This window comes from Strongylocentrotus purpuratus, unplaced genomic scaffold (assembly GCF_000002235.5).
Source record: "Strongylocentrotus purpuratus isolate Spur 01 unplaced genomic scaffold, Spur_5.0 spur5_scaffold_21, whole genome shotgun sequence".
Taxonomy (NCBI): Eukaryota; Metazoa; Echinodermata; class Echinoidea; order Camarodonta; family Strongylocentrotidae; genus Strongylocentrotus; species Strongylocentrotus purpuratus.
Window position 1 is genome coordinate 41,519,885 of NW_022145607.1, and position 22,474 is coordinate 41,542,358.

General features: G+C 40.3%; 2 protein-coding genes across 2 annotated transcripts; one reads left to right on the top strand and one right to left on the bottom strand.

The window, feature by feature from the left end:
- Positions 1 to 7,075: 7,075 nt before the first annotated feature.
- On the bottom strand, positions 7,076 to 11,072 carry LOC105436816. Its single transcript, XM_030995496.1, has 4 exons — positions 10,792 to 11,072; positions 10,284 to 10,403; positions 8,088 to 8,159; positions 7,076 to 7,395 (listed from the first exon to the last, which is right to left on the bottom strand). The coding sequence occupies exons 1-4, from the start codon at positions 10,847 to 10,849 to the stop codon at positions 7,214 to 7,216; spliced, it is 432 nt and encodes a 143-aa protein (XP_030851356.1). The 5' UTR covers positions 10,850 to 11,072; the 3' UTR covers positions 7,076 to 7,213.
- A 1,541-nt stretch (positions 11,073 to 12,613) lies between these two features.
- On the top strand, positions 12,614 to 20,679 carry LOC115927974 (myosin heavy chain, striated muscle-like). The gene is made up of 5 exons (XM_030994403.1): positions 12,614 to 12,852; positions 14,685 to 14,907; positions 16,483 to 16,640; positions 17,796 to 17,891; positions 18,543 to 20,679. The coding sequence occupies exons 1-5, from the start codon at positions 12,614 to 12,616 to the stop codon at positions 20,677 to 20,679; spliced, it is 2,853 nt and encodes a 950-aa protein (XP_030850263.1).
- The last annotated feature ends 1,795 nt before the right edge of the window (positions 20,680 to 22,474 follow it).

Genomic DNA, 22,474 nt, shown 5'->3' on the forward strand with positions numbered 1-22,474 from the left:
TTAGGTTTGTGTTAATCCAAATCAAATCATGACTCGTTACCTATTTCACTGTACGATAGGTTACAGTGGCGTAGCGTTGGCTCAGTCTTGGAGGGGGGGGGGGCACAAGTCGTTAGTTTACTAGATCAGCACTTTTTCAAGCTATTTATTTTTAGTAACTGCACCCTTTCAGGAGTTAAAAAGTTTCACGTCTCCCCAATCAAGTTCATCAGAGATGATTTGTTTTCCATCCCTCGTACATAATACACGTTCGGGAACATTTTCGTGTGTGGCCGAAAATACTATCCGGATCCAAAAAATTGCGAGCTAGCGAGAAAAAAAACACTTTTCTAATGGCAAAAATGTTTATTGATCATCAAAATACATTACATATGTAAAAATGTATATTCGGTCATCTCGTTGCCAGGAATCATATCTATTCATCAATTTAGCGAGAAGTGAAGCGAACGAGCAGAAAATAACACTTTTTTGTGGTATAAATTTAATTTCGATATAAAAAATACAATAAGTGAGGTTATATTCGGGCGCCATGTTGCCCGAATAATGCCAATTTTTGAGCAGTGAGTAGCCTGAACATTGTCATATCATATTATGAGGATATTCATGGACTTCGCTGCCTGAATTAAAATTTCCTGTTTCTAAATTTGGCGAGCGAGCGAAGCGAGAGAGGAAAAAAGACACTTAACTAAATATTTCTCGAATGTTACTTCCTCATCAAAATACTGAATGTGATATCAATTTGGGCATTTGACGTTATTCCAAAATGTATTTTTAATATTACTAAAATACTCTCGCTGCACCCTGGTTAAAAAACGCTGTACTAGAGAGTCAACATTGAGATGGCAGACTGACGTAGACCCCTTGTCCATTTTAGAATGGAAACATTTTGCCATCTTAAAGTGAAAGAGACACACTCACATAATTTCTCTGCCTCTAGTTTTTCCCTATTTCCTCTTGTCTTTTCCTCCTCTAAGTTAAACTACATCAAAGACGCAGATCGGATCACCCTGAATCATTTTACGATAATCGTTTACTGCGCCTCTTACCATTTAAAGGTTATCATGCCGTCCCACATTACTGATTCACATATACTATTATAATCTTTATAGAGAGTTTTCGAGCAATCATTCTCTTTATACTATCTCACATTCTGTTTTTATGTATTCCTTCACCTCTTCCCTCGCTCTCTCCACTTTCTTCCTTCTTGTCTTTCGATTGGGGAAAAAGTGCCACCATGCCCCCCTCCCCCCATAGCTATGCCACTTATTTGGGGTTGTATTTAACCTAGAAATCTACCGGACCGACATATTGATCATTATTACACATTAATATGATAGTAAAGTCGTAGAATGATATTAATAAAAAGTGAGAATAAAAGCACTCCATACATACCTCTCTACAAGTTTGGCTGAATGAAATCTATAGTTCCGCTATTTCTGGATGAATAGTCGTTATAGTGTAGAATGTTGGGTGCAGCAGTGTAAACCAGGCTATGTATGTTCCACAGAACTTTTAGAAAGAAGCAACTTATCTTTCCTTGAGACGTGTACTAGTAAATGTACGATCATCGTATATTCTGAACATTCGTTGCTACCTACTAGGTCACGACTCTACACACGCCCATTATCTCCCCATCGTAAAATGCTGTAGTCACTTGTATTTGGGCCAGAGATCAAAATATGACATGATTCTTTCAATACCCCGTTCCCCTTTCCTATACTCGCGACTGGGCGTAATTTGTCGCAGTGATATACAAACAGGAGCAGGGGTGCATGATAGTGTAATTGGAATCGAATTGCATTGATTTTAATGCTAAAGCTAAAGGGGTTTGATTTCGTCATCTGATCACGGTGGGGTTTTTTTTTTTTTAGAGGGCGTCATCCCCATTAAACCCCCTCTGATTGGCCTCATCCCCCCGCCCCCCCCCCCCCCCACTCCGGGGTCAAAATGACCCCATGCCTGTTACCAAAATGTCCGGTAAAGGGGTACTTTTCGTGCGACAAAGTCCGGCCCGAGAATTGTAAAAAAAAAGGGGTGTATTAACTTTTCACCCGGAGATTTCTTTAAAAAGGGGGTCTTTTTTCTTTTTTCTCTCATCTCTTTGGACTCCTGAGAAATTATTCCGAATTTAGGGGGGGGGGGTACATTGAGCAATTTTCCTGATTTAGGGGGGTCTCCAAGGCAGGAAAAGCCCGCAAAAAGCCCGCGAAAGGGGGGTTCGGAAATGTTGGCAGTCCTCAGATAGGGGGTGCTTTCAAAAAGAGGGAACGAGCATATGCGTACCCTGAATAACACTGAGAGGGGGGGGGGCTCATCCCTCATCTTTCAAGCCCTAATTCGGTCGTAAGAATAGGGAAATGGTACACTGGCCTCCTCCATAAATCCATCACTGAATAACGAAAGATGAGGTAGGGAGGGGGCATCGGCCCGTGCACCCCTTCCTTCTTAAAAACGGTGTCGTATAGCACAAGAACATAACTCCCCTACGAATCGTCTCCTCGTTTCCCTTTCAATTTTTCGACAGGGAATTCACTTTTTTGACAGGAATCGTGCAAAAACCACCGCCCTCCCCCCCCCCCCTTTATAACAAAATACTAAATCCTCAATCCGCCCCTTCGTAATTATGTGCCCACAATAGGCCCTCAATCTTTGTCCTTCCTTGCCCTATATTAATGGCCTGCTGCTCAACTTGCCTCGCCCCCCCCCCCCATCCCCGACTTTTACAATCTTAGTGACGGCAGCATATACCGTAACAAGGGCAAGGATCGCAATAAGAGCTGATTGAAAAGTGTAAGGGTCAGAGATTGGGTTATCAAATAGGTATACAGCTATCACTATGGTGACCCATTGAATTCCTAAATTAAACCTGAAATCACTGAGATTCACGTTTAGATTTCTTTCTCTACAATTGGCGGCCTCCACTGACAAACAAATTTATAGAAATGCATATATAGCATGTAGGTGCATGTGAACGAGAGAAGGGGTGGTGAGAGGGAGAGAGAGAGTGGGGAATTGGAGAGAATGAGGAGAAGGCAGAGAGAGAGAGAGAGAGAGAGAGAGAAGAAGAAAGAGGCCTACAGAGCATTTATTTCTCGCATGTCACCAGATTTCATAAATAATTTCAAGTCGGAGAGGTTTTTAGTTCTTCTTCCTCATCATGAGAACTTTAATGAGCTTATCATATTATAGAGTCACGGTGGCTATTCTCACTACTGACTTCTCTTAAAATATGCATCTTATGCGTATCAATTACTCGTAATATAGTGGCGGATACAGTGGTCTGATCCCAGCTCAATTAGGGATGTCTTGATAGATGCACTGAGTATGCCGAGGCTACACTTATAACTATAGATGATGTTGGTAACGCATGGGAAACGATACGGTGGCAGGGGCAGCGATTTCTTGTCACGTCCGGTTAAGTACTCCTTAACCGGAGATTTTGATCCCTCCGACTCAGGGGGTGGGGGAGGGGGCCGGGTCAGTCAGATGATCTTTTTTTATATTGTATGTATGTACGTTAGGGCTTAGTGTAATTACATTTTAATTTTTGGCTGGGAGATGGTGACCTGTGAATGATGAGCCTTCCAGGGCCTGTCCCTTAGGGTCAATGTCGCTATTCATAAGGTTTATTATTCATAAGGACCGCTGTACATAATCAGAGAAGAGGGTCGCTATTCATAACATGAGAAGAGGGTCGCTATTCATAATACAAAATCGGGTTCGTTATTCGTAAGGGTCGCTATTCATAATAAGAGAAGAGGGTCGCTATTCATAATACAAAATGAGGGTCGCTTTTCATAATAGGAGGAGAGGGTCGCTGTTTATAATACGAAATGAGGGTCGCTATTCATAATACGAGTAGAGGGTCGCTATTCATAATGCGCATTGAGGGTCGTTATTCATAATACGAAATGAGGGTCACTATTCATAATATGAAATGAGGGTCGCTATTTATAATATAGAGTTAGGGTTTCTATTCATTATACGGAATGAAGGTCGCTATTCATAATACGAAATGAGGGTCACTATTCATAATGTAGAGTTAGGGCCGCTATTCATAATACGGAATGAGGTTCGCTATTCATAATCCGGGATAAGGATTGCTATTCATAAAAAAATGAAAATGAAATAAGCAATTAACAAAATGTTAATCAGAAAGCGAAATAATGGATAGGGGACACCCCAAGGCTGTGGCGTAGGCGGGAGGGGGCAGTATTTCCGTGATACAAGTTCATATTACCGACAATTCTCGTCCAAATAGTTCATAGATGGCGTAGCCTGTGTGTTTGTGTGTGTGTGTGGTTGGGGTGCAGTGTTGCCCTATTGGTCTATTGGTCTATTGGTCTATCATGTCCCTTATCTTCAGCAAAGGAAGGAAGTGGCAAAAAGGGGGTTGTAGGGATTTAAGATATATACAATATTCAAGCTTTTCGTAAATATGCAATATTGCACGATATTTTGTTCTCCATATAAGTAAGAAAGTAAGATTTTCAAGATTTTAAGTCAAATAAGATACGATTTTGCGACCGTAAGGCATTTTGCCTTCAGACTCAAACATTTTTATATAAATTGGTCATGAGGAAAAGGATTTCCAACAAATGTCGAGATGTGACTATGCTCGGGAAGGGAGGGGGATTTGTTGAGCTTTGGAATGAAGGGGGAGGGGTAGGTAAGTTTGTATGTGTGTCTGAGTATGTGAGCGTGTGTGGTTTGTCTCTCTGTCTGTGCGTAAGGCTTTGAATTATATTATTCATTCAGTATAATTAATTTGAAGACATTATGTACTGTGTATTAAACTATATTATGTATTTATGAGGGATGTACAATTTTCTTTACATTTTGAAATGTTATGTAAATCAATGAAGATGTATGTTTTAAAAAATATTTTGTACTGAATGAATGCTACAAAAAAAAAAAACCGTTGGCGTCCCTTTTATTATGTCTTTTTAAAAGTAGGCCTATATTTTCTTTTTAGCTTTGATAATTATATAAATACATCCCCATAATCTAGCTAATATATTTCCCCCGCTATAGTATAGTGACCAAAAAAGGAAAACATAACACACACATAATCCTATCGTAATTTGCCCCCCTTGTGGGAAATCTTCCCCCCCCCCCCTCAACTGATAGCCAAACTTAAGAAAATTTACTTCGGTGACAAGACCATATATTTTATAAGGAAAGGAAAGGAGACTCTAAGCTTTCCAAATATGTATCATTCATTAATTATGGTTGTAATTAAGTTATGATAAAACATCGATACTTCTCGGTTTCGTTTTTTCTGGGACGCACTGTATATACATGTATATGCTTTATGATTATCCAACCTCTCCTACGAGATGACCCCGACAATAAGACACTATTCCAAACTAATGGAAGACAGTGAGCATGGGATGACAATATATAATGCTTTTTACAATACTAAATTCCATAAGGATTAATATGGTTGATACAATTTTTAATACTATTATGAACAGCGGTCCTTATGAGTAGTGACCCCCAATGTAAATTATGAATAGCTACCCTCTTCTCGTTTTATGAATAGCGACCCCAATTTTGTATTATGAACAGCGGTCCTTATGATTAATGACCCTCAATATGAATTATGAATAGCGACCCTCATCTCACGTTATGAATAGCGGTCCTTATGATTAACGGTCCTCATTTCTTTATGAATAGTGACCCTCTTCCCCCATCATGATTACCGGACCTGCAGGTATGGGAAGTTCCACGTTATGAATAGCGGTCCTTATGAATAGCGGTCCTTATGAATAACGGTCCTTATGAATAGCAAATAGACCCCATCCCTTAAACTGTCAGATGCCCTTTTTTATTGAATGTATGTAGGTTAGGGCTATGTGTAGTTTGGCCAAACTTGGCCCTTTCCCTCGCTTTGTTAAGGTTTGGTCTCAAATGTTGTTTACGCACATCTTCTGAAAACCATACCTGACCACTCCTCAATCAATCAATCACAATTACTAAAGACCATATCCAACCGACACATTTCAAAATACTGTAATGTAAAGGGTCAACGCCATGTTTTCCATATTTATTATGATGATAGTTCAATAACATCTTCCGAAAGCAATCCGTATTTGTTTTCTTTTTTTTTCTGAAGAGTTTATTTAGAAGTATTACAAACAAAAGAAATCGTTTCGGGATCATGTTAGAATGTATTCAAATTGTGTCATGTTATTACATTTCACTCTTTGGGATAGATAAACCATTAAAACGATTGCTGTTTTTTTTTTATACCGAACTCTATTAGGTGGCGTCATTTGTTGTAATCTTCAGAACAGTTACCACCCTGTTTTATCATTGACTTTTTATATTGGATATTCTCACGTCATATGGGGGCAGCATTCTTTTTTAAATTCGTCAATTTCTAGTACACGTACTCTTTTACAGATGTAACAAAAAAAAAAGTAATACTTTGTGACCAAACACTAACATTGCCACCCTTATCATAACACCGGGTAATATGATTTTTGTTTAAATATATTTTGATGTAAGAAATATTCTTGTTTTTCATATTACATAATGATGTCACATGTTTAATGAGACCAGGCAAATACTCTTAGTAAACCGGGACTTTCATTTTGTCAAACACTTTAATGTCAGCTTATGGACAAATCAGTGTTTATATTATCATTAATATTATTAATAACATAATACCAGTAATAACATATTGATAATGAATTTACCGTACAATGTACGATAACTTCATCATCTACTGTATATTACGTCTGCTCACTTTGTAAACGATGGGGGGGGGGGGGGGGTCATACACTTTGACATATGTTATGACATCTTGTGACCAAACACGACTCTAAATATAAAACAACCTGGCCTTAATTAGCGTTCTCAATAATGTATTTGAGGCGTGCGTACTTTAAAAAAAAAAATCATTGTTAATGTGATTATTATAATTGTTACATTGCGTTTAAACGCAGTACTTTAGCGCCGAAACGTTCGGAAAAGGTCGAGGGGCTTTTGAATAGTCCTAGCTACATCGACAATATTTATTTTTTTCAACTTCATGCCCAAATACCTTTGCATACAGACTTGTCCATCATCGATTAAAAGGTGCGAACATCACAATGAGATGCGTATTCGGCCATGCTATCTATGGGATAAGGCAATATGCTGTATTGAAATTGCCTACGAGTTGATTTCTGGAAAGCCTTTCCGATCCTGTCGAAATTCGTCTGGTTTATCTTGAAGCCTTTCCCGCTCTCGACGGGGGGCCGCCCTTTTTGCTTTTCATCTTCGAGGCGCTGGGCGTCACTCGAGGTGTAGAGCTCGACGACGATGTCGCCCGATTCCGACTAGCTGACCTGTCTTTCTTTCCTTGGAATGGCAGTTCCCTCTTACGGTACTGAACGAGGAGAGTGTCTAATGAAAAAAAAAAGATAAAAAAAAAAACGTTGTCGCTTGCTTCATGTGGAGATGATATATTTTAATATTCCGGCATGAGCATGCAGTAAGCCTCCCCCCCCCCCCTTGCTCCTTGTTTAGGATACGGCAATGAGGTCAACTATAATCGTCTGCTTCTCAGAGACGGTTGTTTGCGAATTTCTTCGCCGCTTCGGAGAAAATAACATATTTCCAAAGAATTTTCAAGAGACATAATTATTTTTAACATATTTCCACATCATTGAAAAATGCAGTGAATAAACTTAGTTTCTCCAGATTCCATAATTGTGAAGGTGCAGAAGGTGATTTGTTTTGTTTAAAAGAACAGGTAAGTGAAACTTTGAGCAAATCCCATTTAAAACAAGAAAGTTATGAATTGTTGAAGTTGTGATCAATCAAACACAATAACCGATTGACAACTCTGCGACGTGTGTCTTGCGTGGGGGGGGGGGGGGGACATGCACTCCCAATAATTACTCCGTACAGAAAATGTCATAACCTCCAGAGTTGCCATTTGTGTTTGATTAATCGCAACTTCAAAAATTTAATCGGATTTGACCCAAACTTTCACAGACCAGTTCCTCTCATTGTTCTGCTTCTATTAAACCAACTTAATATCAGGGTGGAGTAGAAAGTGTTACTGAATAGGTTACACATGTACATGTACTTACTCATAAACTCAGTATTCTCCTTCAGTTGCTTCACAAAAGGTTCATAAGGTTTGGCCACATCGTTCTCATCACCTGCAAAACACAGTAAACTTATAGTTGAAACATTGTGGGAAAATCAGAGGAGACAAAACCCAAATTACCTGATCATGGATTTGCACTGTAGCTTGTTTTAGACGTCTGTATTTTTACTTGGTGAGTTAATATTCAATTTCAAGCTATATTGAAAGGCTGAAGATATATGCTTCAGACAAAAGAACCTGCCTCTGGGATATTTAGAGGAATGAACTTGATTTTATTACCATCTTTCCTGTTCTTTCCATTTCCTTTATTATTCGTTAATTCCTCTAAACGCCCCATGGGCAGGCTCTTTTGACGAAAGAAAATGTCAGCAGCATTTTCAATATGGCTGTTACGGAAAGCCTCCAATCGTGATAGCTCTTTTTCAAGAAACAAGGAGCTTTATTCAGATTGATAAGCTTTGCATCAACTTCAATTGTTATAATTAGCCGGTATCATCTGAAAGAAGTTTGATATCTAGCCAATGAAAATTAAATTAACTAGATATAGTATTCGACATTGTTTTAGTGGTAAAATAAAAAAATCGTCACCAAGTGTTATGTTATCAATTTAGGCTTATAATTATGTTAACAAAATCCTAGTGATATCTTTCTCTTTAAAATTGTGTTTGCTGGTAATTTGGGTATTTCCTACAATGGTGCGGTTACGAAACGCAGGGGGGGGGGGGGGGGGGGGGCAAAAAAAAAAAAAAAAATATTGTATATAATTACGGATTATCTCTTTTTAACGATCTTTTCCAATATTTTTAAGCAGTTTAGACAATACTTGACAACCTCGTTCATAGTTATCAAGGAAAGTTGAATTTCGTTTTTGTTTTGTTTCCCTAAAGAAAACTATCAAGCGGTTGTACCAAACAGTAAATGGGTTTACATTAAACACTTTGCAAAGATCTTCGAAATCAACCTAAGACAAGTTCAATACCCTCGTCCATCATCTAACTATCGAAATGTGCTAACATTACAATGTCATATTATGTAACCTGGGGGGTGTTTCACAAAAATCCTAAGTTAAACTTAACTCTAAGTTGGACTTAAAAGTTATGGAGAGCCATTTGTAGCCTTAAAATTTAATATTTTCAAAAGCAAAAATTGAAGTATTATAGACTTTTCATAAATTCCACATCAAGAACATGAAATCTCCTTGATAATAGAAAATATGAATGATTTGAATCAACATTTTGCTTTTTGAAATAACTTTTACAAAATATTTTCAATGATGCTAATGGCATTCCATAATTGTTAAGTCCAACTTAGAGAAAGGTTCAACTTAGCATCTTTGTGAAAGACCCCCCAGAAATTTACTGTATGATATGTAATAGGGCATTGAATGGCCTTGAGCTGATTTCTAGAAAGCCTTCGCGATCATGTTCGTGCAAGAAACCCGATACCCGAGTCGCACAAACATAGCCGAATCCACATCGTCTCCAAATCGACCGATTATCGGTCATTCGGCCGGGGGGTAATGTGAAAGTTTGTTCGGTCTATCGTCGGTCTGGTGTCGGTCTATCGTCGGTCGGATGTCGGTCTGGTGTCGGTCTATCGTCGGTCTAGTGTCCGTCTATCGTCGGTCTGATTTCAGTCTATTGTCGGTCTGATGTCGGTCTATTGTCGGTCTGATGTCGTTCTATCGTCGGTCTGATGTCGTTCTATTGTCGGTCTGATTTCAGTCTATCTTCGGTCTGGTGTCGGTCTATCGTCGGTCTGGTGTCGTTCTATCGTCGGTCTGATTTCAGTCTATCGTCGGTCTGATGTCGGTCTATTGTCGGTCTGATGTCGTTCTATCGTCGGTCTGGTGTCGGTCTATTGCCGGTCTATCGTCGGTCTGGTGTCGTTCTATCGTCGGTCTGGTGTCGGTCTATCGTCGGTCTGATTTCAGTCTATCGTCGGTCTGGTGTCGGTCTATCGTCGGTCTGATTTCAGTCTATCGTCGGTCTGGTGTCGGTCTATCGTCGGTCTGGTGTTGGTCTATCGTCGGTCTGATTTCAGTCTATCGTCGGTCTGGTGTCGGTCTATCGTCTGTTTGGTGTCGTTCTATCGTCGGTCTTGTGTCGTTCTATCGTCGGTGTGACTGGAAAAAATAGAGATGAACATTATTGGTATGCTGAGTCAAAAGCCTTACGTTCCATCTTGATCGGGACATAGGTAGATCGCGGTTTCAGCAAGTGTTTTGTGTTTACCCTGACATTGTAGTCTGGCAGGCACTTCAACATTCCTTCCTCATCTGCTAAATCTAACGAAACTTGAAAAATTAAAGGAAACAGTGTTTAAATGCTGCTATTTTATCAATTGATCAATGTGCTACTAAAAATGCTGAACTTGTAAGTAAGCCCGTAGCGAAGGCATTAATACTGTACAATGTTCTTGAGAATGATTTTAAAACCTTTGGCATGGTTAAAAACAAATTTAGAGGTAGATTGGTATATTTTTTAAAGGTTTGATACCAGTGGTTTTCAATGCATCATTTTTTAATGCAATTAGTCTATCAACAGTTTTTTTAAAGGGCTAGAGACACTAGACTATAACAACTATGTAACACATAATGTAAAATATAAATCTCTTTAATTCATTTGCAAGCCCGACCTCACTGCTATCATCGCCCCACGTATGTTGTGAAAATCCATTCCTACCATCTTCGTCGTCGATACTGCATTTCTTGCGGAGAAGATCCATCACATTTACCAGCATGCAGTTGAGGTTGATGAGTTGGTAATCGGTTCCTGAATAGAACAAAGAGGAAGAGAGAGAGAGAGAGAGAGAGAGTGGGGAAAGAATTACTATATACTTTTTCGTTCTATCGGAAAGCCTAAATGAGAATAGAGGTCTAGAGTCTAGTCTATATTATAACTTCAAATCATTGACATTTACACTTTTTAGTCTCACTTTCTTTTAAACGAATAAACATTCAAATAACAAATTTGAGTAAAAAGAATATAAAATTCAATAGGGCCTACCAAAATTAAAAATTCTGATTAGACCTACAAAATTAAGTTTAGATCTAGACTAGGCTATAATAAACCTACATAATTATATTATAGGTGGGTTAATCAATATTTGTCTTCCTCACCTCATAACCAGAGCTACATACATCAGCAGAAGAGACCACACACTCAAGCTCTCTGTTCCTGAGACAACAATAGACTCCTACAAGTACTCGTTTTACCCCCGCACCATTCGCATCTATAATCAACTACCACTACCAGTACCAGCCACTGCAGTTACTGCCCCAACACAATAGTTGCTGCTTTCCAGATGACCGCCCTCCCTGTCATCAAAGGGTTGGAACCTCCTGTAGGTTCCAGAATGCTGTAAACCATTTAGCAGCATTACTTTTTACTTGCACGTCACTATTTTATTGTATAAAGCAATTGTACACCCTTTTGTTGTCTGCACCTTCACCTGCTGTCACAACGCATCCCATCCCAGTATAGCTTGGAAAAGCTGCTTCAGGGATTACCTCATCAAATATTCAAAAAAAAAGTTACTAGGGCCTATAGGGCCTACAGGGACATGGGGGGGGGGGGGGGGTGGCAGTTTCTTCCAATCCGATAGTGAACGACATGTGGGAAAGTAAATACATGTTGCTTAGTAGATCTAGGCCTTATTAACTACACAATTTTCCATGGATATTTATTTGTTAAGGTGAAGGCCTATGGCTCGATCTATGTAAAAAATTGCAAACGGCAATGGCATTCGCAACAAACATCATTTAGGTCTAATGCTCGCCGACAAACAACCGTACTCTACAAATCAATTTAATAATCAACTTACCACCGAGCCAAACACTCGCAAACATGGCTGAGGAATCACTCCAAACTTTTAAAGTATTCAAAATGTGATATGAAATATGAATAGATCTAGGCCTAGTCCGAATTTATGCATTACGGTAACAAAGGAAAGATGGGGAATATAGCCGCCGCGCCCACGTGTATATATCTGTCATCCCAGCGCGCAAAAATTAAGCGCGTGAATTATTAAAACCAGCCACAGTTACGCGCAACTCTTTTCCGTTGGTTTCTGTCTTTCCTTCCCCCCCCCCCCTCCTCTCTCTCTCTCTCTCTCTCTTTTCTTCTTATTCTTCTTCTTCTCTCACTCTCTCTCTCTCTCTGTCTTTAGATTTTTTTTCGTGGGGATGGTGACGTCAATTTTTTTTAGCACGTGCACCCAAAATAAAAACGTTTTATTTCATTCCCTTAAATGCAATTGCCATGAATTCACTAGCTCTACGCGGCATGCAACCTAAACGTCTGCGTCGTCTTATTTTGAGCAGAAAGTAATGACGTCGAGCGCGTAGATAACTGTGACGTCACACTATGCGCACCTTATATAAATACTTGCGCAGAAACAGGTTACTACAGCAACGCATCTCTCAGCAAGGATGCTAGCACTAGCAGCAAAGAGACTAGATACCCAAAACTGCCTAATAATCGAGCTTGATTTACAGCTTTAAAAATGCCATTGCAGAATCCATTTTCGCCGTCACGGATTCGACGCCGTTTAAGTCGCGAAACCCTGGACAGTGATAAAACTTCGCCGGAGAGAAGCGGTAAATTTGGATGTCGAAGTGCCGCATTCCAGCTGGATGACGAGGCATCGCCGAGCAAGGAAAACAGACCGTCTCCATCGCGATCCAAGAAACGGTCAAACCGGGTGGAGGATCAGAAGGGCTTTTCCTCTCCTACTCGCAATAGGTAGGCCTAAGTAGGGTGGCAATGATTTAAATATGGATGTTTTAATTTATAGCATAGGCTCAAAGAATCAATTATAAACAGGACGGGGGAGGTGGTGTGTGAGTGTCCGGACACCTTACAAAACATGTGACGGGGTTGGGTATCCGGACACTAATAAGCATAAAGACTTCTCCTTTGCCTTCGGATTCAACTAAAAATATTCAACAAATAGCATGAATAGGTCTACTTGTCCTTTATAATACTGCACAATAAGTTATAAATGTTAGAAGATTATTGAAATTTACTTGTTGTAGGCCTAGACCTACCAGAACTCATTTTTCCATCGGACAGTAACTGCGTGGAATGCACTTTCAAAGATCACCCTTGACGCTACTTCACTGGAGGGCTTCAAGGGAGCGCTTCCACCAAGCATCTAGACCAAGAACTAGATAGTTTATTCCTCAAGCACTACATCCTGACTTATGGATCCTGCTGAGTATCGTCGTAGAAGTAGAAGTAGAAGTAGAAGCTAGTTGTAAACTTCTTTAATATTGCTGTTTTAAATCAAGCGGACGTACAACGTCTGGGTAGATAGTTTATTCCTCAGCACTACATCCTGACTTATGGATCCTGCTGAGTATCGTCGTAGAAGTAGAAGTAGATAGACTACTGGCACTTTTGCCTTGGATTTTTCATCAAGAAGTACCGTGGTATGACCATAGTTCGCGCATCTTCTTAATTCGCGGACAGTTCCCGTCTGTCAAACAGGTGGTAATATTTAGAAAACTGATGATATCACCAATGAAAAGAGGAATTTAAAGTTTCCCTAGTTGACGTAATTTTCTTTCAAATTGGGTAAGAAATTATGAAAAAATGGACCAAAGGTCGCCAAATCTTGTAGGCGAAATGACTAGAGTCTATATACTCCTAGACTATAGACTATGATTAATTACAAATATTTATGGTAAGGTGGTGAGTTCTCTTTGCTGCATATGTTTCGATAAATTCCAATGCAAAGGTGACAGCTTTAAATCTAAGCGTCCTTAGCCTTCACCACCCCCTCCCCTCTTCAAAAATCATTGTCTCGAGGGTTACATGTATCTAACGTAGATTTAGACTTGTTGGTCATCCGCGTTTAGGATGAAGCTGACGATGCTTTTAGAAACGACAGTCATGGTGTTAATTATGGTGATGTAAGTGATAATGGAGGTTTTGCATGATGAAGTCTGTGGTGTACTTGTGATGACTGACTGACGATGTTGAGGATGACGATGGTGGTGACGATGGTGATAATTATGAAAGGGTCTATCACGGTTACTTACAGTGATAATAAAAAATAAGGCATGAGAGTCGGCATTGTAATGAAGTTAGTGATTTTGAAGATGACGATATTAAATCTCCTGATAATGATGATGATAAAAGTGATGAAGAAGGCATTAGAACCCAAATTACTAATTCGCTTGCTAGGCCTTGATTACGTTTTGTGACCAAGTGAAAATCTCTCAATTTGGAGTAAATCATTGTAGCCAAGACACAATCCCCACGAAATATGAATCAAGATACCATTGAAGCTATTGTCTTCAACTTCTTCTTCTTCTACTTATTTTTCTTTTTGATTTCCTCTGCTTGGCGAAGAACTTTGCGTGGGCACATGTTATCGAGAAAACAGTAGCACTGTCAGGAAAAGTCTTTAGATAAGAAACACGAAAAGAATGAAATACGGAAGTAAAGTGTAAAGAGATCTTGTGATAAAACTGCAGAATGGCTCGGCCAATGTCAGAATCAGCCCTACTCCCCATCCAGCTATGACCGATTAAACAAAATCTTCCTTTTGTCCACACCTTTCTCATCAGCCACACACTTCCAAAATCAAGCGAGAGAAGAAAAGACACTCCCACTGGAACCCTTCAATCATCGCCTCGTTGCGACGCTCGTGAGGTCGCCGCCGTCGTTTCGCCGGCCTTGCCGTACAGCAAAGACTTTGGCAGCTTCGACCTGACTCTGTGCGAGGCCGATGACGGTCGATGTGTCGTGCTCGTCGAATACGAGGACAGGGTCTTCCTCAACGGGAAACAGGTACAAAGGACTTTAAGCGGGGACTTTAAATAGTCTACATTAAAAACAATACCAAAGTAATAGGCAGTCATGGCTTCAAACCTATGTGGGACCGAGTCGCGAATTCTCTGCGGCACTGCTTCATAATGAACACAAACAAATCAATGGAAGCAGGATTTATTTCACTCACATTAATTTTGCTAGTTTACCTGATTCAGAGACTTAAAAAAAAAATGAAATTTTAAATGATAAATTTACTCTCGTTGTGTACGATCTAGTCCCCCCCCCCCCACATAACTGAGCTAATACACACAGAACCTGTAGTGAACAATAATAAACAAAAAGCTATAATGCATGGTATAGGGAACAATTTAATAAACAAAAAGTTATAATGCATTATTACAAGGTTACTTCTAGTAACTTGTACATATCAGGCTCGTTTTATTACGTCTCCAACAAAGTTTGTATTTAAAAAAATTCTACTTCTTCTTTTCTTCCTTTATGACTGGCTTTTTTTGAAAATTTCCTGCCGTCGAATAATATTGTCCGACAATCTTCCTCTCACTTCTTATCAAAATATTGTGGCGCCGTTCTCTCTCTCTCTCTCTCTCTCTCTCTTCTTCTCTCTATCTCCTTCTCTCTATATATCTGTCCCTCTTTCTCTCTATACATGTACCTCTCTTCTATTTTACATCTCTCCTCACTCATCCACCCCCTCTCTCTCTCTCTCTCTCTCTCTTATTACAGTAATCGCTAAAAACCTTTCTCCTATTTTAATAAATTTACCCTTTCTCTCCCTGTTCCATCAGTATTTTTTTTATACAATATATCTCATTATCATTTTCTTCACTTTTGATTTATGGTCATAGTTTATAATAAGGATATATTGACTGCTTTGAGAGGCATAGTGGTTTCTATAGGGTCAAGGGAAACTCACAACCTGCTATGACCCCAAGGCGCTTGCGCCGCGGGGTCATAGCAGGTTGTGAGTTTCCCGAGACCCTATAGAAACAACTATGCCTCGAATATTAAAAGCAGTCAATATATATTTTATATACCGAAAAAAAGGAAAATGTTGACTCACCCATTTAGGTTTCCATCTCTTTGAAGTCATGAATATTAACACCAACAATAATTGGAAACAAAAAACCCAGTATTTTGCGATCGAGACTAGTACACAAAATGGCGATCGGTCGTCTGCGCTGCGTGGATTGGTAGATTCGTCGCCTGAATGCAGCGACCAAAATCGAATTGCACTCAAACACCGTTAACGGTATTGCGCATCGGTCATCGCACAAAAGAAACTTATACGGTAACACGTAAACCAAAATGGGGATCGCAGCAAAATGACGTCACGTTTCACAGCCATGGAAAAGGTGCTATGAAAAATGGATATAAACCGGTAGAGCCGGGAAAAATGACTATGAATTTCAATTAGCGGGCATGGTTAAGAACATGACTTCATTTTCAACCAATCAGAAGACAGGATTAGTAAAGAATCTTAAAATGAGGTATATAATCATAAATAGAAGTTTCAAGTATCATCCATTATGAAGCCGCATGTGTTGATTATTACCGTCGTCTCCACACTGCTAGATCTACATCACGCTCGATGGCACAGTCACAGACAGGGACGGCATTCCAGACGATGTTCTTCAACGTAGTTACGATTGCGTGCTTCAGGAAAAACGACGCTCGCGCAAAACAGCTAGGGGTACATCCACCAAGAAAGACAACAATGGCGGCCCAAGAAGGTAAGCTAGCAATATCGAAATGATCATAAATTGAGCTTCAACGCTCATTTATATACCCCCACCCCCCCCCCCGATAATATTTACCCCATAATAGGATATTGCCAAAATCCCGCCGCCCCTCACAGATTCGCCCAGAGGGAAATAATGGAAAAAGAGGAGGGGAGGGGGGGGGGAGGGGGTAAGGGTGGGCATGGTCTTCCCCTGATTTCCCGATATGAGGAGCTTTTCCGGGGGCACATCTACCAAGAAAGACAACAATGGCGGCCCAAGAAGGTAAGCCAATTTACGAAATTATCATAAATTGAGCGTCAACGCTCGTATATATAGTTAACAACTAAATTATTCATACCCCTTGTAAATGTGATGTTTTTTGTGTTTTTCGTTACTTAGGAATGAAAGGTGGACTAGTTGTGTGAGGGCCTTTGTTGAATACTTTTAGATGTAAGCTTTAACATGCCATATTCTCAAGAAACATAAATCGGGACAAATCAATATTTCACACACTTAAAAAGTTACAAAACTTGGTAAGGGTATGAATAATTTAGTTAACTGTATATCCCCCCCCCTCCAATAATATTTACCTTATAACAGTATCCAGCCGCCCCTCTCAGATTCGCTCCGAGGGGAAGAATGGAAAAGGAGGAGGGGAGGCCGGGGTGGGGGGGGGGGGGGCATTTCGGCCCCTGTGTTTGCCTGTGATTTAAAGAAATCATAAAGTCCCATCTTTCGGTTTGAAGTTAAGAGAGAAGGACTTCTACTTGCCTTCAGTTGGTAAATATTGTTGAGCTGAAACAATATGATATTAACAGATCATTGCTCACCTCAGTATTGATCAATCAGAGTCAAAGAAGGATGATCCCTCATTATTTAATTCGTTGAGAGAGACTTTCTTCGTGCGTGATTGGAAAATGCAGCTCTTGGGGAGTATGTTGCAATCGAAAAAGTCAAGACTTGAAAATGAAATGAAGCATTTTTAATAGACCCGAATAAACATCATTGATTAAATTAAGTTATTGCATTTTACTCACACAAATGCACCTTTAAGAATCATGTACGATTTCCAATATCTAATTATGTTTGATAAATGTTCGGTGGTTGTATAATATTTCACGTTGGAATTTCCATTTAATTCATTCCTCATTGCTATTCCTCTAGGGGAAAAGCTCGGAGTATTTGCAGAGACGCCGAACCTGACATAGCACCAAGTCGCATGTCTCGAGCCAAAAAGCATGCCGCTCGTAATGATGACAGGTAAGACATGTTATCAAGTTCTAGAATGTTATGTCTCGCTCGTGTTCACGAATGTCTTGCCTCATACGCATTTTGTAAATGTTGGCAGTTATGAATACGACGAGTCTGATGACGTAGAACGGACGGGGTCAGCAACTTGCTTGGTCGGTCTTTAACACGCCCTGTCGGGGTCAACGCACCAAACGTGAATACAAAAACAAACTTCATAGGTAATGTCTTGATTTGCCTCCACTGCATTGTAAAGCCCGGCGCATATTACTCGATATTCCTAGGGTGAATATATCATATGGAAATCTAAACAACCATTATCCTCCTGATTTAGGTTCTAAATAATGATAAGAATACTAACAATCGGAATGTTATGTTATGTTGTCAGAATAAAAGCCGAATCGACTTTAAATCGTAGTCAAACGCAGTACTGAATAACGTAACTACGATTCTGACCAATTTTAGCATTTTCCCATCCATGGAATCCCTTGGAATTCAGATTCGCCTTAATCATAATACTATTCAGATCCTCGGTCACTAAGATTTTACATGTATGAATGTTCATATAAAATGCTAATGCGATATCTCACATAATCGTATCGAAGTCAGCCATTGTTCGTTTTGTTTTTCTTTCTTTCTGCCTGTTCTTCTTGGATCATCCAGGCCCGACATTCTCACAGAGATGGCCGACATCGAAGGATCATTCAGTGACATCATTGCCCGGCTGTGTGAGGCTATCCTCAAGCAGAGCAAACGTCGTAAAAACAGGAGACAACCTGGTGATCAACAAGATGGTCATTCTTACGAAAAGATCTCAAGCCATGTCAATGCCACTCTGGACCGCCTCATCGATCAGTTCCAATCGGTGGTCGAGCTCAGCGCAAGCATCGACGAGGATGGTGACGAAGCGAGGAACGTCGATGTCGATGACGAGGCAATGATTGAAAAGTGGGTGGCAGAGGCCTTCAACGATAAGGATGGTGAGAAGAAGGACAAGCAGAATGATAAGCCAAAGAAGGAGGGTGGCCAGACTGCCAAATCCACAAGAAAGGCATCAGGTTTGCGCACCGTGGGGACCCAGATCAAAGAAAGGCGTGTAGAGAAGAGGGATAAAGGAGGACAAACAGAGCTCATAAAAGAGTTGGTGGAGAAGTTTGACAGGAGTGAACAGACGGAGAAGCGATTTACTGGCATGACTGTGGAGGAGAAGCTGCTCAGGGAGCTACGGGACGAGAACCGTCTGCTCCAGGGAGAGATCTTCGCCTTGGAATCAGAAATGCGTGAAATGCAGGAGCAGCAGCAGGAGCTGGAAAAGCGATTCGAAGAGGAGACGGCCGCAAAGCTGGCAGTGATGAAAGAGCTTGCCGAAATGGTTGGTAGTAAAACCAAAATTCAGGACGGGTCGACTAACACTGTGAACAGGATCGGTGACAACACCGGAGAAGAGCTCGTCGGCACAAGGAAGAATGAAGCAACATCGACAACTTTCATTGCAAAGTGCACGATCAGTTCAACAAGCATCAATAGCCTATCGAGCGTCACTAGCAGCGAGTCAGAAACTGCAATTGTTGAGGAGGCCAACGAACCTGGAGTTGGCATGCGACAGAGGAGCCGTGCTCTGAAATCCGAGATTGGGAGACTGAGGAATGTGTACTCAGACGTAGAAGAACAGATATCCAAATTAGCAGAAGAAAACACCAACCTTCGACTTCGCATGGGGAAGTTGAACCGGGAGGCAAAAGATACGAAGAATCACATGGAGCAAACAGACCTTGCTTGTGAAGAGTACAAACGAGAAATAAAAAATCTTGATAAAGTGAATGCACTATTGGAGAAGAAGCTGGCAGAAATGAGCAAAGAAAAGCTGTTTGTCGGAGAGAAACTGGATGCCGCGAATGATGAGTTGACCAAACTTGACGTAGATCGCCGGAGAGCCGAGAGGGAGCTGGCCGAAGTGCATAAGAAACTGGAAAATTTGACGAGAGAGAAGCAAAGGTTGAGTGAGGAGTTTGGAAAACTAGAGAAGTCTCACTTGGAGGTGAGCACCAAATCAGCAAAGTTATCGAAAATCAGTGCTGAAAGTGAGGTGCAACTAGGGGTCCTACGAGGACAGATCGGAGATATGACCATCGAGACGAATCAACTCTGTGGCGAAAATCAGGCAAATTCAGATGCCAGGCAGAGGGCGGAACGCGAGAACCGAAAGATGGAGTCTGAACTCAAAGCAACTCGCAGGATGAACGGGGAACTCACTGGTGAAGTGCTTCAGATCAGATCAAAGATAGGTGCCCTAGAAGACGCTGTACGCCATCTGGAATCGGACAACGCCCAGCTCATGCAGAAGAATGTGCACCTGGATGCTGGCAAAGAAGCATTCGCGAAGCGGGCGTCCGACGCGGAAACTAGCAACCAAATGATATCCGCAAGTCTTAAGGATTACGAAGCAGAGCTGTACAGGATCAAGAGGGAGAACTTTGAGTTGCGGACAACGGTGGAACAGATGAACATGATCAACACAAGCATTCGATCACGATTGGACAATTGGGGCAAAGACAGCGTGGATATAGGGAAGAGAATGAAGCAAATAGTCGGAGTCAAAACAGAGCTCCAGAGCTTCATCCAGCAGCTGAACTCGGTCAACACGAACATCGAGGAACGTTTCGAAAAGATGGACTCTGAATACGCCGACCTGGAGCGCAAGTTACAGGTAGTGGGCAAGGAAGACGAAGGTGGGGAGGAGGCCGGCGATGTCTGTGGAGCCCAATGCAAGAGTTCACTCGTCTTGCTAGAAATTGACTGAGTAGAAAATCAGACTTTCTATATGTGGGGTAATAAATTACAAGTTCATTTGAACTTGAATTACAGAGAATTTTCCAACTAATATGATTATTCGTATCAGCCTGGGTCGACCGAAAGGCACGTTTTCGACTGAGAGTTATTTACCCATCAAGGGGCTCAATTTGTGTTCATGCTTTTGTATCTATTGCTGTAAGGCTCCATATTTTCCTGTTTCACAAACATCAAGGAAGACGAAAAGGTCAAATTAATTCCCTGAATAAAAAAAGCATGGACTTACTACAATGATAAAATCCCATGCATGCCAGTTCGAAATCGTTGCAGATCCCAAAATGGGTATAATGAAACGGCATTTTTTCCCGGTCTGCAGCACCTTTATACTCATATTCATTTGCCGATTTGATAGCAGTTTTATCTTATTATCATTCTTATTATTATTCTCATTCATCTCAATTTCTCATTAATATCCTTACAGATAATTATTTTGTGCCTGTCAAGCCATAGTTTTGTTTTATTTTATTGAAGAATAAAGTTTGTTGAACATGCACATTGTTTTCAAAAATTGTGTTCATTTCCTACTAGTTCTGCTTAGAAATCTCCAACTCTACATTTTCCATTTTGTATTCACGATTGGCCGTTGTTCTTCTTTCTCCTCAAGCAAGTGTTGCCATGGGGGGGGGGGCGTTTCATGAAACAATTAGTCGGTGGTTTTCACCGACTAATATCACTTTCACCAACAATTTCATTGTCACCGACTATTTTCCAGGCCTCTGATTAGTCAAATTTAGTCAGCGTTGACAATGGTCGGTCGTCAAATATTGACGAAACGCGCCCCCCCCCCCCCTTTCCTGGACACTTGCTTTTCTGTTCCTGCTTTTAACGTTTAACGATCTCAGATATGAAAAGGTAAACCGCAGCTTCTTTTTCCTTAAAAAAAAACAAAAAACTTAAACGTATACAAAAATAGCCACTGTTCGCAACACAGGTCTTACGAGTATTCACTAAGCTCTGTGTTTATAAGATACAGAAATGTTGTGTGAATCTCACTTTCGTAATTATTAAAAACGAGTCTCTATCGGTCGTGCTGAACTTTAAATAGAACAATAATAATTAAGGCAACTTGACCTAAATAGGAAGCTCATTTTAATAGATCAAGCAATGAGGACGGTGAAAATTTTACAAAATCAGACAAATTGACAGTGACCAATTCTAAGTTGAAATTATTAATTACAAGTATATCTGAAATCGATAAGTTTGTCGTGCCGACGACCATGAATGTAGGACCACTCTCCAACCAGATTATTTGCCCAAAATAACTGAAGTTACATTTTTACAGTTACAATATCCAGCAAACTTTAAATTCATTTGAAGGACATTTTATAGTGATTGAGCAAAACGCTGTTCCAAATACACCTTGGGTAGGTGAGGTGGAGCGTTTAGAGAAAATATCACGACAAACTTGCCAATTTCAGACGATTCCCATACATTCACAGATCTCAAGGATTATAAGCAGTTTATTTTGGCATCGTCGGATTTATTCTTTCAAAAGTTCATCCATCTATACCTCGTACATAAGAGCACGGGACTTTTTGTAACCTGATTCAAAGGATTTGTTTTTTAATGAAGAAAGCACTCAGAAAATATTTCCAATCTTAAGAACATTTATTCATTAAAAAAAACATGCATTTTCATCGAGTCTCAAGGATCAGCATCTTGCACATGGCTTGGAAAAGGTGCTACAACCCAGTTATCAATATCATCACCATCATCATCACCAGCATCATCACTCATCATCATTA